General features: G+C 39.3%; 1 protein-coding gene across 1 annotated transcript in view; it reads left to right on the top strand.

Annotated features, from left to right (window-relative positions):
* The window catches only part of CMTM3 (CKLF like MARVEL transmembrane domain containing 3), a 117,728-nt gene extending 105,013 nt beyond the window's left edge, over positions 1-12,715 (top strand). Inside the window, exon 5 of the mRNA XM_053698396.1 lies at positions 11,561-12,715. Within this exon, the coding sequence (XP_053554371.1) occupies positions 11,561-11,592 (32 nt within the window). The 3' untranslated portion in view covers positions 11,593-12,715. The remainder of the gene's footprint in view (positions 1-11,560) is intronic.
* The last annotated feature ends 209 nt before the right edge of the window (positions 12,716-12,924 follow it).

Genomic DNA, 12,924 nt, shown 5'->3' on the forward strand with positions numbered 1-12,924 from the left:
GTTTGTGATATATTTATCTCTTGACCTTGGAAGCAGGTCATTGGTGACTTTGCATGATATTATCTGTGTGCTGGACTTTCTTCATTGTTCGACTTGATGTTATGAAAACTTAACATCTCTACTGACACAACATAGGAGGTTTATCTCTCCATATCTACTAAATGGTCTGACAGGATTATTAATATTATTTCTCTTGTTAAGTGTGTTCAGTCCACGGGTCATCCATTACTTATGGGATATATTCTCCTTCCCAACAGGAAGTTGCAAGAGGATCACCCAAGCAGAGCTGCTATATAGCTCCACCCCTCACATGTCATACCCAGTCATTCTCTTGCAAGTCTCAACAAAGGAGGTTGTGAGAGGAGACAGGAGTAACATTCTTCAATCAAAAGTTTATTATTTTAAAATAGCACCGGAGTGTGCTGTTTGTTCTCTCAGGCAGTATTTAGAAGAAGAATCTGCCTGCGTTTTTTCTATGATCTTAGCAGACGTAACTAAGATCCACTGGCTGTTCTCGCACATTCTGAGGAGTGGGGTATCTTCGGAGAAGGGAATAGCATGCGGGGTCCCCCGCAAATGAGGTATGTGCAGTAAAATATTTTCTAGGAATGGAATTGACTATGAAAACACAGCCGTTACCCATATGACGTAAGTACAGCCTTTAATGCAGTAGTAGCGACTGGTATCAGGCTGATAAATGTATGCGCAGTTGAGTTATTTTCTAGGGACTAGAATTTAACTTTAAATACTGTTAGTACTGAAATAAATGTATGAGCCTTAACTGCAGTAGAAGCGACTGGTAGCAGGCTTAGTGATAACATACCACTGGAAAGTTGTTTTTTAAAACGTTTACTGGAATGTTATTCGTTTTGTGAGGTACTTTGGTGATAAATCTTTTTGGGCATGATTTTTTTCCACATGGCTAACGTATTGCATAGACACCGTTATATCAGGTCTCCCACTGTTGTGATATGAGTGGGCGGGACCTTTTTTTAGCGCCTTGTTGCGCAGTTAAAATTCTAGCACAGTCTTCCTGCTTCTTCCTCTTTGATCCAGGACATCTCCAGAGAGCTCAGGGGTCTTCAAAATTCATTTTTGAGGGAGGTAATCAGTCACAGCAGACCTGTGACAGTGTGTTTGACTGTGAGAAAAGCGTTAAATCTTAAATTGATTATCCGTTTTGGGTATTGAGGGGTTAATCATCCTTTTGCTAATGGGTGCAATCCTCTGCTAATTTCATTCATTTACTGTTTAAAATTGGTTGCTATAACCGTATTAGTTCGTTGTTATTTCAACTGTGACAGTTTTTTTGTGTTTTTAAAAAGCGCTGCAGCGTTTTTTATATTGCTTGTAAACTTATTGAAAGAAATTTCCAAGCTTGATAGCTTCATTGCTTCATAGTCTGTTTAAACATGGATAGTGAGATAAAAGAAGGCGCCAACATAGTGCAGATATCAATGAGATAGGACACGCAGTACATGTAAGACAATATACTTACAAGATTTCAGACACTTGATAAGTGTCACAATAGCCTCCTGGACCCTCAGAGTCGTCCAGCTAACTCACACTCCACTGTGGTAGGAAGAAACCGCTCGTATCTACCGGCTGTGATGGCTCCGCTGATGGTCTCAGCTCCAAACTTAGTTCCAAGTTTACAGACCTGTGGCCAGCTCAGGATAACAAATGCGGTCAGTGCTCTCCGGTGAGGAGTCAAAGTGCAAACCAACTAAACAGTTGATAATGGTGGCAAAATCAAATTTACCAATGATGACTGGAAAAATAAAAGTTCGTGGCTACAATCTTAAAATTGAATGAGACTTTAATGCCAACAAGGGCAAGGATTTTACTCAAATCTGTTTGTGGTTCCCAAGAAAGAGGGAACCTTCAGACCAATCTTGGACCTAAAGATCTTAAACAAATTCCTAAGAGTTCCATCATTCAAAATGGAGACTATTCGAACCATCCTACCCATGATCCAAGAGGGTCAGTATATGACCACAGTGGATGCCTACCTTCACATACCGATTCACAAAGATCATTATCGGTACCTAAGGTTTGCCTTTCTAGACAGGCATTACCAGTTTGTAGCTCTTCTCTTCGGGTTAGCTACGGCCCCGAGAATTTTTACAAAGGTTCTGGGCTCGCTTCTGGCGGTACTAAGACCGCGAGGCATAGCGGTAGCTCCGTACTTAGACGACATTCTGATACAAGCGTCAAGTTTTCAAAATGCAAAGTCTCATACAGAGATAGTTCTAGCATTTCTGAGGTCGCATGGGTGGAAAGTGAACATGGAAAAGAGTTCTCTGTTACCACTCACAAGGGTTCCCTTTCTAGGGACTCTTATAGATTCTGTAGAGATGAAGATTTACCTGACGGAGTCCAGGTTATCAAAAATCCTAAATGCTTGCCGTGCCCTTCATTCCATTCCAAGCCCATCAGTAGCTCAGTGCATGGAAGTAATCGGCTTAATGGTCGCGGCAATGGACATAGTGCCATTTGCGCGCCTGCATCTCAGACCGCTGCAATTATGCATGCTGAGTCAGTGGAATGGGGATTACTCAGATCTGTGCCCTTTACTAAATCTGGACCAGGAGACCAGAGATTCTCTTCTCTGGTGGTTGTCTCGGATTCATCTGTCCAAGGGAATGACTTTTCGCAGACCAGATTGGACGATTGTAACAACAGATGCCAGCCTTCTAGGCTGGGGCGCAGTCTGGAATTCCCTGAAGGCTCAGGGATCATGGACTCAGGAGGAGAAACTCCTTCCAATAAACATTCTGGAATTAAGAGCGATATTCAATGCTCTTCTAGCTTGGCCTCAGTTAGCAACACTGAGGTTCATCAGATTTCAGTCGGACAACATCACGACTGTGGCTTACATCAATCATCAAGGGGGAACCAGTAGTTCCCTAGCGATGTTAGAAGTCTCAAAGATAATTCGCTGGGCAGAGTCTCACTCTTGTCATCTGTCAGCGATCTACATCCCAGGCATGGAGAACTGGGAGACGGACTTTCTAAGCCGCCAGACCTTTCACCCGGGGGAGTGGGAACTTCACCCGGAGGTATTTGCTCAACTGATTCTTCGTTGGGGCGAACCGGAACTGGATCTCATGGCTTCTCGCCAGAACGCCAAGCTTCCTTGTTACGGATCCAGGTCCAGGGACCCGGGAGCAGTGCTGGTAGATGCACTAGCAGCCCCTTGGATTTTCAACATGGCTTATGTGTTCCCACCGTTTCCGTTGCTGCCTCGTCTGATTGCCAGGATCAAACAGGAGAGAGCATCTGTGATTCTGATAGCGCCTGCGTGGCCACGCAGGACCTGGTATGCAGACCTAGTGGACATGTCGTCCTGTCAACCATGGTCTCTGCCTCTGAGGCAGGACCTTCTACTTCAGGGTCCTTTCAACCATCCAAGCCTAATTTCTCTGAGGCTGACTGCATGGAGATTGAACGCTTGATTCTCTCAAAGCGTGGTTTCTCGGAGTCTGTTATTGATACATTGATACAGGCTCGGAAACCGGTTACCAGAAAAATTTACCATAAGATATGGCGTAAATATTTACATTGGTGTGAATCCAAGAGTTACTCATGGAGTAAGGTTAGGATTCCTAGGATATTGTCTTTTCTACAAGAGGGTTTAGAAAAGGGTTTATCCGCTAGTTCGTTAAAGGGACAGATTTCTGCTCTGTCTATTCTTTTACACAAACGTCTGGCAGAGAATCCAGAAGTTCAGGCTTTTTGTCAGGCTTTGGCCAGGATTAAGCCTGTGTTTAAAACTGTTGCTCCTCCGTGGAGCTTAAACTTGGTTCTTAAAGTTCTTCAGGGTGTTCCGTTTGAACCCCTTCATTCCATTGATATTAAGCTTTTATCTTGGAAAGTTCTGTTTTTGATGGCTATTTCCTCGGCTCGAAGAGTCTCTGAGTTATCTGCCTTACATTGCGATTCTCCTTATCTGATTTTTCATTCAGACAAGGTAGTTTTGTGTACTAAACCTGGATTTTTACCTAAGGTTGTTTCTAATAGGAATATCAATCAGGAGATTGTTGTTCCATCATTATGTCCTAACCCTTCTTCAAAGAAGGAACGTCTTTTGCATAATCTGGACGTAGTCCGTGCCCTGAAGTTCTACTTACAGGCAACTAAGGATTTTCGGCAAACTTCTTCTCTGTTTGTCGTTTATTCTGGACAGAGGAGAGGTCAAAAGGCTTCGGCCACCTCTCTCTCTTTTTGGCTTCGTAGCGTAATACGTTTAGCCTATGAGACTGCTGGACAGCAGCCCCCTGAAAGAATTACAGCTCATTCCACTAGAGCTGTGGCTTCCACCTGGGCCTTTAAGAATGAGGCCTCTGTTGAACAGATTTGCAAGGCTGCAACTTGGTCTTCACTTCATACCTTTTCAAAATTTTACAAATTTGACACTTTTGCTTCTTCGGAGGCTGTTTTGGGGAGAAAGGTTCTACAGGCAGTGGTTCCTTCTGTTTAATGTTCCTGCCTTGTCCCTCCCATCATCCGTGTACTTTAGCTTTGGTATTGGTATCCCATAAGTAATGGATGACCCGTAGACTGAACACACTTAACAAGAGAAAACATAATTTATGCTTACCTGATAAATTTATTTCTCTTGTAGTGTGTTCAGTCCACGGCCCGCCCTGTCTTTTTTTGAAGCAGTTCTAAATTTTAATTACAACTCCAGTCACTACTGCACCCTATAGTTTCGCCTTTCTCGTCTTGTTTCGGTCGAATGACTGGATATGACATGTGAGGGTGGGAAGGAGAATATATCCCATAAGTAATGGATGACCCGTGGACTGAACACACTACAAGAGAAATAAATTTATCAGGTAAGCATAAATTATGTTTTTCGAATAGCTGAGGCTGGGGTGGTAGTTCATGAAGTATCCCTACCAGCGGCCAGGGCAACGATATCTACTCTTAACACAGTAAGAAACCCTGAGCTTTCATGAGCTTTTACTGTATATATGTATTTTACAAATCCTAACCCCCTTAAAGCTATGCATACCTGAGATTATATATCCAAGATGTTAAGAACTATTAAACTTTGATCACATGTTCTAGACGAGGAAATACCATACACTTGTGATACTGAGACTGCTTACCTAACTCTTTTAGAATAAAAAATTGCTGAGCCCCAACAGTTTATAAAATCCAGGAATCCTACGTTGTAAACCCTCCCTATCGTCATACAGTACGCTAGTGACTATTACTATAGTTCTATCAAGGGTCTCAGTACTTAGTATTATAAGTCTTTTTCTAAGTAGCTCATGGGTGACATATTCATTTTTAAACCCTCTGTTTACCCTGTGTTATTTTTAGCCAGTTTCTACTTATTATATTATGCAGCCTCTACTGTATTGTTAGACCGTGATGAGTCATGAGAGTCTTACTATACGTACATTATTTATTAAAGCATGGCCCTAGTTTTAATATCATCCTGAATTTTACAACTACTCTATGGAATAATATACTAGTCCTTATTTTACTTTATCATTAGAGTTAATTTACTTGCGCTTTATGAGCCAGAATCGTAAGCTACAATATTTGTGTCCTCCAATTTTACATATGAGGTACTGTAGACTCTTAAGAACTAGTTATCTATATTATAATATAAGCAAAATAAGGTTCATTATTTAGGACACAAGAGTGATCCATTTTTGTTCAAGACTACCTGCTGTAGCTTTCCACATTTCATACCAATGCAAGGTCCAAAAGTGGCCTCATTTGTTGTTTAGAAGGTATAAAGTTTGAATGGCAAGCGTCTCTGTATGCAATTATTATTGAAAAATGTCATAACATGTAATGTCTATTTTGTTTGGCTCATTTTGTATATGTGACTTGAAACAGTTTTCTCTGTGGTTTCTACTGACATATGTTGTATGTATGCCTTGAACTGAACCTCAATAACATTTTTTTTAAAAATAAATAAATAAAAAAGAAGAGTCAATACAGGCTTTGGCTGGTGGTGGCTGACTTTGCTGTTGTAGAAGACACAGGCTTGGAGGCTGACTTTGCTGTTGTAGAAGACACAGGCTTGGAGGCTGACTTTGCTGTTGTAGAAGACACATGCTTGGAGGCTGACTTTGCAGTTGTAGAAGACACAGGCTTGGAGGCTGACTTTGCAGTTGTAGAAGACACAGGCTTGGAGGCTGACTTTGCAGTTGTAGAAGACACAGGCTTGGAGGCTGACTTTGCAGTTGTAGAAGACACAGGCTTGGAGGCTGACTTTGCGGTTGTAGAAGACAAAGGCTTGGAGGTTTACTTTGCTGTTGTAGAAGACACAGGCTTGGAGGCTGACTTTGCAGTTGTAGAAGACACAGGCTTGGAGGCTGACTTTGCGGGTGTAGAAGACACAGGCTTGGAGGCTGACTTTGCTGTTGTAGAAGACACATGCTTGGAGGCTGACTTTGCTGTTGTAGAAGACACAGGCTTGGAGGCTGACTTTGCTGTTGTAAAAGACACAGGCTTAAAGGCTGACTTTGCTGTTGTAGAAGACACAGGGGCTTATGGGCTGACTTTGCTGTTGTAGAAGACACATGGGCTTGGAGGCTGACTTTGCAGTTGTAGAAGACACAGGGACGACTTTGCTGTAGAATGAATATAAAAGAGAGAGTTCTAGAATGAGTTAGTGAGAGAAAGGGGGATAGGGGAGAGAGAGTTCAAACAGAGTCACAGTCAGGGTTGCAAACACAAGGGATGGCAGCCATTTTCTAAGATGTGTTCTACTGTGTTAACTGCTCAAAAACACCCAGGGTTCAGAGATTAGCATTTGTGTTGCAGCTGGTTTGAGGGGAAAAAAGTGTCAGGCTATGGATTGCATTTTGTTTAAAGGGACATGAAACCCAAAATATTTCTTTCATGTTATTGTTGTTAAATTTAATCAACTTTTTCTATTTACAACTATTAACAATTATGATTAATTCTCTATATCCTTTGTTGAATGAGCTAGCTAAACAACACATCAGTAAGCCTATCAAAAGAGGCATATATGTTGTGCATCCAGTCCACCAATCAGCAGCTAGCTCCCAGCTTCTGAGCCTATACTAGGCTCTTTAACAAAGAATACCAGGAAGAACTAAGCAAATTAGATAATTGAAGTAAAATGTATTCTCTATCTGAATCATTAAGGAAAAATATTGGGTTTCATGCCGCTTTAATTATTGCAGCAGGACCTAGTAGTAGTAGTAGTACCACTAGTACTAATAAAATATTGTATAATAATATATACACACACTGTGTGTCACAAACGGTGCTATAATGTAAGTGGTGGGGTGGGGTTTTGGACGTACGTTAAATAAATAAAATAGCAGGCAGCCATATAGCCTTTGATACAAGAAGATAATGTAAGCAAAAGCCTAATATATTAAAGGAAAAAGAAATGTTCTTTCTCCTATGCCCCAATTTTAACAGTTTGTTAAATGGGGCATAGTAAAGAGAACATTTTTTTTTCTGTTACTGTTGCCTAAAGATTCCATTTACAATCTATCACCATCAGTAGTATTATATGAATAAAGACACTGACTAGAAAGAGTTAATAACGAATATAACTAGTTAATCATGGCGCGGCTGTGTGTGGTGCGGATGTTACCTGGTTTGTTGCTTTGGGTTGCTGTTGAGATCTCCCGCGTGGTGGCTTCTTGAGCCGGCACAGAGGTTGCACACTGAATAGGCCACCGCCAGATTGACTACAGAGCACTGCCAGGCCGCCACCATACTAGTGTGCGCAGTGTACCTCAGGAGTCAGGTCTGGCACAACAAAGGTAAAATGGCAGCAGTTCCTGCTCTGCTGTGCTTCCTGGTTTCTGGTCTGCCCCCTTGGAGGAGTGATTGCTGCTGCCACTTTTATTAGTCGTTTCGCCCCCGTGATCAATGTTGCTTCTGCAACATAAGGAAGACATTTTTGTTTTGATAAAAAAATCTCAACCTCATACGATTCAGATATTGTATACCCTCATAAAGGGACAGTAAAGTCAAAACTAAACTTTGATTGGATAGAGCACAACATTTTGAACAACTTTACAATTATCAGTTTTGCTTAGTTCTCATTCTTTGTTAAAGAGTCATCCTGGGCGAACTCAAGAGAGTGCATGTGTCTTAAGCCATCTGCCAGAAATGTTTGCAACACTGTTTATTGGATTGTTATACATATTTACAAACACATAGACTACTATAGACTTGTGCACGCTCCTGAGCTCCTATTAGTATACCTAGGTTTACTCTAAACAAAGACTACCAAGTGAAAAAAAAACACATTTGATAATAGAAATAAATTGGAAAGTTGCATGCTCTATCTGAATCACGAAAGTATAATTTTGACTTTGTCCCTTTAAGTATAAGTATTTGGACAGTGACACAATTTTCATAAATATGGCACTGTACGACATCACAATGGATCTGAAGTTAAGTATTCAAGATGTGATTGAAGTGCAGACTTTCAGCTTTAATTCAAGGGGTTTCACAAAACCACCTTATGAACCATTAAGAATTATAGGGCTCAAAAGTAACTGGTAAAACTAACTTAATCATAAATTAATTGATCATTCTTAATACTTCAAAACCCTGAAGTCTGGAGCACATGGACAGCATCAAATTCCCGGTTACCTCCCTAATGATGCTTTTTCTTTACCAAGGAAAGAATTTTACGATCATCCATAATGACTGTCTTCCGTGGTTGTCCAGGCCTTTTGGCATTGCTGAACTCACTAGTACCTTCCTTCTGTTTAACCCTTTCCCGCCAGGACTTATGTTTCCACGTCGGAACTGTAAACAAATAAGTCAAAATTGAAACCACACGACCATTCATGCAATTGCATGATTTCAATGATGGAATCGGGTCGAGGGTGTGTGCCTATGATGCTAGACATGCCCTCCAACCCACAATCCCATTTACCGTACTCTTAGCTGTGAATGGCCTTACAATCAGTGAACTTAAATATCCCTATGTTTAAAATTATTGGTTAAAAACAAAGGCTAGCAACCAATTGCATTATTTTCTCTTCAGGTATCAGGTCAGGACAATTCAATTACATTGACAATATGTGAGGTGTATAAAGTGCTTAAAGCTTACTTATACTCTATAGGGGGTTCTCACATATCAATCATAAAACTAAGCAAATAGATACATATATCACTTTACAAAGTTCTCTGTTGTTATAATCATAGTAATAACTGCAACTTCTATATTAATGTGTAAATACATATATATATGAATGAAAACAGTAAAAATATATAAGATCTGAAATATACCTGTTAAAAAAAACAACAAATTTACAAATGAACCCCTCCTGAAGCCTTTCCTGGTCTGTCCATTAAACCATACAAAAATTTAAACATTTGTTACTTCCAGATTTTCATACGGTATAAATGAAACTTATTGCCAACAATTTATCACATCATCCTCTGAGCTGAATCCTTGGTTACCCTCGTCCTAAGCTTGAGTATCCGATATACTTCTTACCTTGCTAGAACCACCTCCATATTCAAATTCTCATTCCTGTTGCTACTACCAACTCTTTCAATGATGTACCATTTTAATGAGGACGCATTACTCTGGTGGCACTGCTTAAAATGCTGGACTAGAAGCGTGGTCAGGGACCCATTTTTAATATTGACTAGCTGTTCCCTAATCCGAGAGTGCACCTCGCATGTGGTAAGACCCACATACTGTAATTTGCATTCAAATCAAGTTAAAAGGTAAATCACATTATTCGTTCTACAGTTTGTACACTCTGAACTTTAAGACCAAATTATGTATAACTTCAGTATTTGTTTCTAAGCAGCTAAAATTACTCTAACTTTATCAGTCCTAAATGGATCATCTTGTATGTATGAATAGACTGTTTACTCTTCCATAAATACATAAATATTCAGGTGTACTGCATCCTTCATTTTTATTATGACAAATATATATAACGGGTTATTTTCCTATAAAGCAATTAGTGTAATTTCTCTCTAGACTTTCTATAAAACAGCACTTTCTATAAAAGAGCATCAGAAAATTAGCAAAAAGTATATTAGAAAGGATAGATTTGCACTTAGCAAAAATCGTTTAACTTTACATAAACACATACACAAGGCTAAAAAATGTCTGCTAGTCCAATGAAAGAGTAAAACAGATTTGTTTTATTTAACCCCTCGGCGACCGAGGACGTATCGGGCACGTCCTACATTGGGTGTCAGTTAATGACCAAGGACGTGTCTGGCAAGCCCTCTGGGGTTTCAAGTACTAGAAGCGATCGTGATCGCTTCCAGATGCTTTCAGAGTATTGCAGCGATGAGATCAAACTGCGGTATACAACTACAGTAGAATGGTTACTACTCACTATGCTACTATTTTTCCAGTTATTAAGTTATTCTCATAAAATAAACTCCTTACAATTATCAGTAAGTGAAGCTCTGCATCTTCACACTGGGTGCCGCCATCTTGGATCTATTATTTGTTATGTAACTTTTAAACTGCAAATAACAGCACAAATGTAACTCTTCCGCTCTCTATTGTGTGAGCTAAACTAAAGTGCAAGGTACCGTTGTCAAAAAGCCAGTAACACAACAGATCTGAAAGTGCACTGCTTCTGTCACATGATGCAACAATACACAAGCTACAAGATGGCGGCGTCCAGTATAAAATGCAGAGCGTTACCAGCTGGATTTTGTAATGAGTTAAAATAAAATAACTGCTTTAAAAAGAGCTGCAGATACAGGAGGGACAACACTAGTATGGTAAGTAGTAACCATGTTACTGTAGTTGTACCCAGCTGTTTAATGTCCCTTTAATATTGAGAGGGCAATTAACTGTTTCCTGGCAGATAAACTATTGCAGCAGAAACTATAAAAGACCTGTAATATAGGAGTATATTTAGCTATAGACAGATATATTTAAATGTATATTTTATCCCCCCATATTCTATATTATGTCACATATATTTATTTTCTTATGCATTATAAAAAGACATTATTTCCATTCATATACAGAAGTCATTTTTGTCACAAGGCGTCCAACTGATAGAGACAATAGGAGACATATGCTCACCCATGCTGCTCTCCCTAAGGATCTCTTTCCAACTGCAGAGCAAGATACCTTTATAGTCTCCCAGGCACAAGTAAAGCTTTCAGTAGCTGGCAGCCAACTGTCACGTATTTCTCAAATTCCTAGATTAGCTTTAATAACAGGATACTGGCGAGTGACACGGATATATTTCCCTTCCATCAAATGTCTCAGCTCCTTTGTGCTCCAGAGCAATTTGGAAGAGATTATCAAACTGAGCAATATTAATTTGTACTATAGAAGCATAAAGTATCTGTATTATCTTTATCATTTTTAAATTAATGTTTTGTTATTAGAATTCATGTGAATTTATACATTTAGTGCAAGTTAATTTATGGGGATTAAACTCTTTATTAGAAATTAAAATGACTTGTATCTGACTACAGTTTGCAGTAATATACTTTAATCTGTTCAGGGAATATTTGTAGTTTGGTATAGTTTGAAATGTTTTAAACAATATGCCCCTTGATTCACTGACATATTTCTTTTACCTCATTCTAGAAGAAGACTCTAGTTTTGATGATGATGACTGAAAACAATGGAAATCTATGATCTAGAACACCTTTTTCCACAGGGCAGACTACAACTTCCTTCAGTACATGCCCTAGCCTGGAAAACAGAGGCTAAGTATGCCGCACGGTGTGCTCTTTATTCATTATGAAGGGACACTGCTTTTACCTTGAGAAGAAATATTTGAACTACTGTATCATGTGAAGAAAAAAACAGCCAGAACAATCTGGAATGTGCAGACTATATGACCCAACAATCACTGTTAAAAAAAGAGTTGCTGGCAACTGACTGCAAACAGGAAGGAGGAGACAGGCAACACCATGATAACCTAATGCTGGCCAATAGGACTGCCCTGTGAATAAGATGAGCCAATAGGGTTTGTGTTACCCTTGAGAGTTACATTTATAACCAGGTATATTTTGTGTCACAATTGACAAGATATACACACACTGACTATTATTGTGGTCATTCAAAACAGATTCCTGGTCTGTAAGCAGACCCTGTGTATGAAGCAGTCATTTTTGCACTCCATAATAGTGGTGGGCAAGTGGCAGCCCTCCAGAGTAAGAAAGGCAGCCATTTTTACTCCCTCTCCGCCTTACTTTTCTTGCTTAATTCATTCTCCCACATTCATAGGGGGATTTAAACACTTCCTGGGACATATAAGGGTCAAAAGTTACATAGTGGGCACTTTGAAGTTTTGGGAGATTACCTTGTGACCTTTTTTAAGAAGACTATGACTGCATATGTGGCTTTTTGGTAGATCACTACTCTACGCAAGACTTTGTTTACATAAGGTAACCAGATGTTGTACTAAAAATATATATATAGCATTCAGAAAGCTTTAGCGTAACACTTCATTGTAACATGTACAAAAAAAGAACCACTAAAAATAATTTTTATATATATTTTCACCTAAATGTAGAATTATTCAAACTGTAAATGTTTTTAAACTGTATAAAATCACTTTCCAACAAAAGGAAAAAAAAGAAACTATGGCTGGAATATATTAAACTGTGCTGTGCTTTGTACCCAGATTTATACAGTATGTCTGTAGATGTTTTGTAAGACATCTGAATTCATCTCATGATCCAGCAGCTGACCTTTGTCATGTTTTTAATAATATAAATGCAATGTTTTGTCTAATAGTCTGCTTTCTTTCATTAACATTTTTTAATTTTTATGAAAGCCTGTTTTGACCCTAATATTACTTGACCACAACACAATTCCAATTATAGATCCAATAATGCTTAGTAGCTTTGAGACTCTGCAATTTGTCCATGTACCGAAAGGTGAGTACTTTGGATTCTTCTTTGTATTCTTCTTTGTATTCCTTCATAATCCCCACACATACC

Source organism: Bombina bombina, chromosome 1 (assembly GCF_027579735.1).
Source record: "Bombina bombina isolate aBomBom1 chromosome 1, aBomBom1.pri, whole genome shotgun sequence".
In the NCBI taxonomy this organism is placed as follows: domain Eukaryota; kingdom Metazoa; phylum Chordata; class Amphibia; order Anura; family Bombinatoridae; genus Bombina; species Bombina bombina.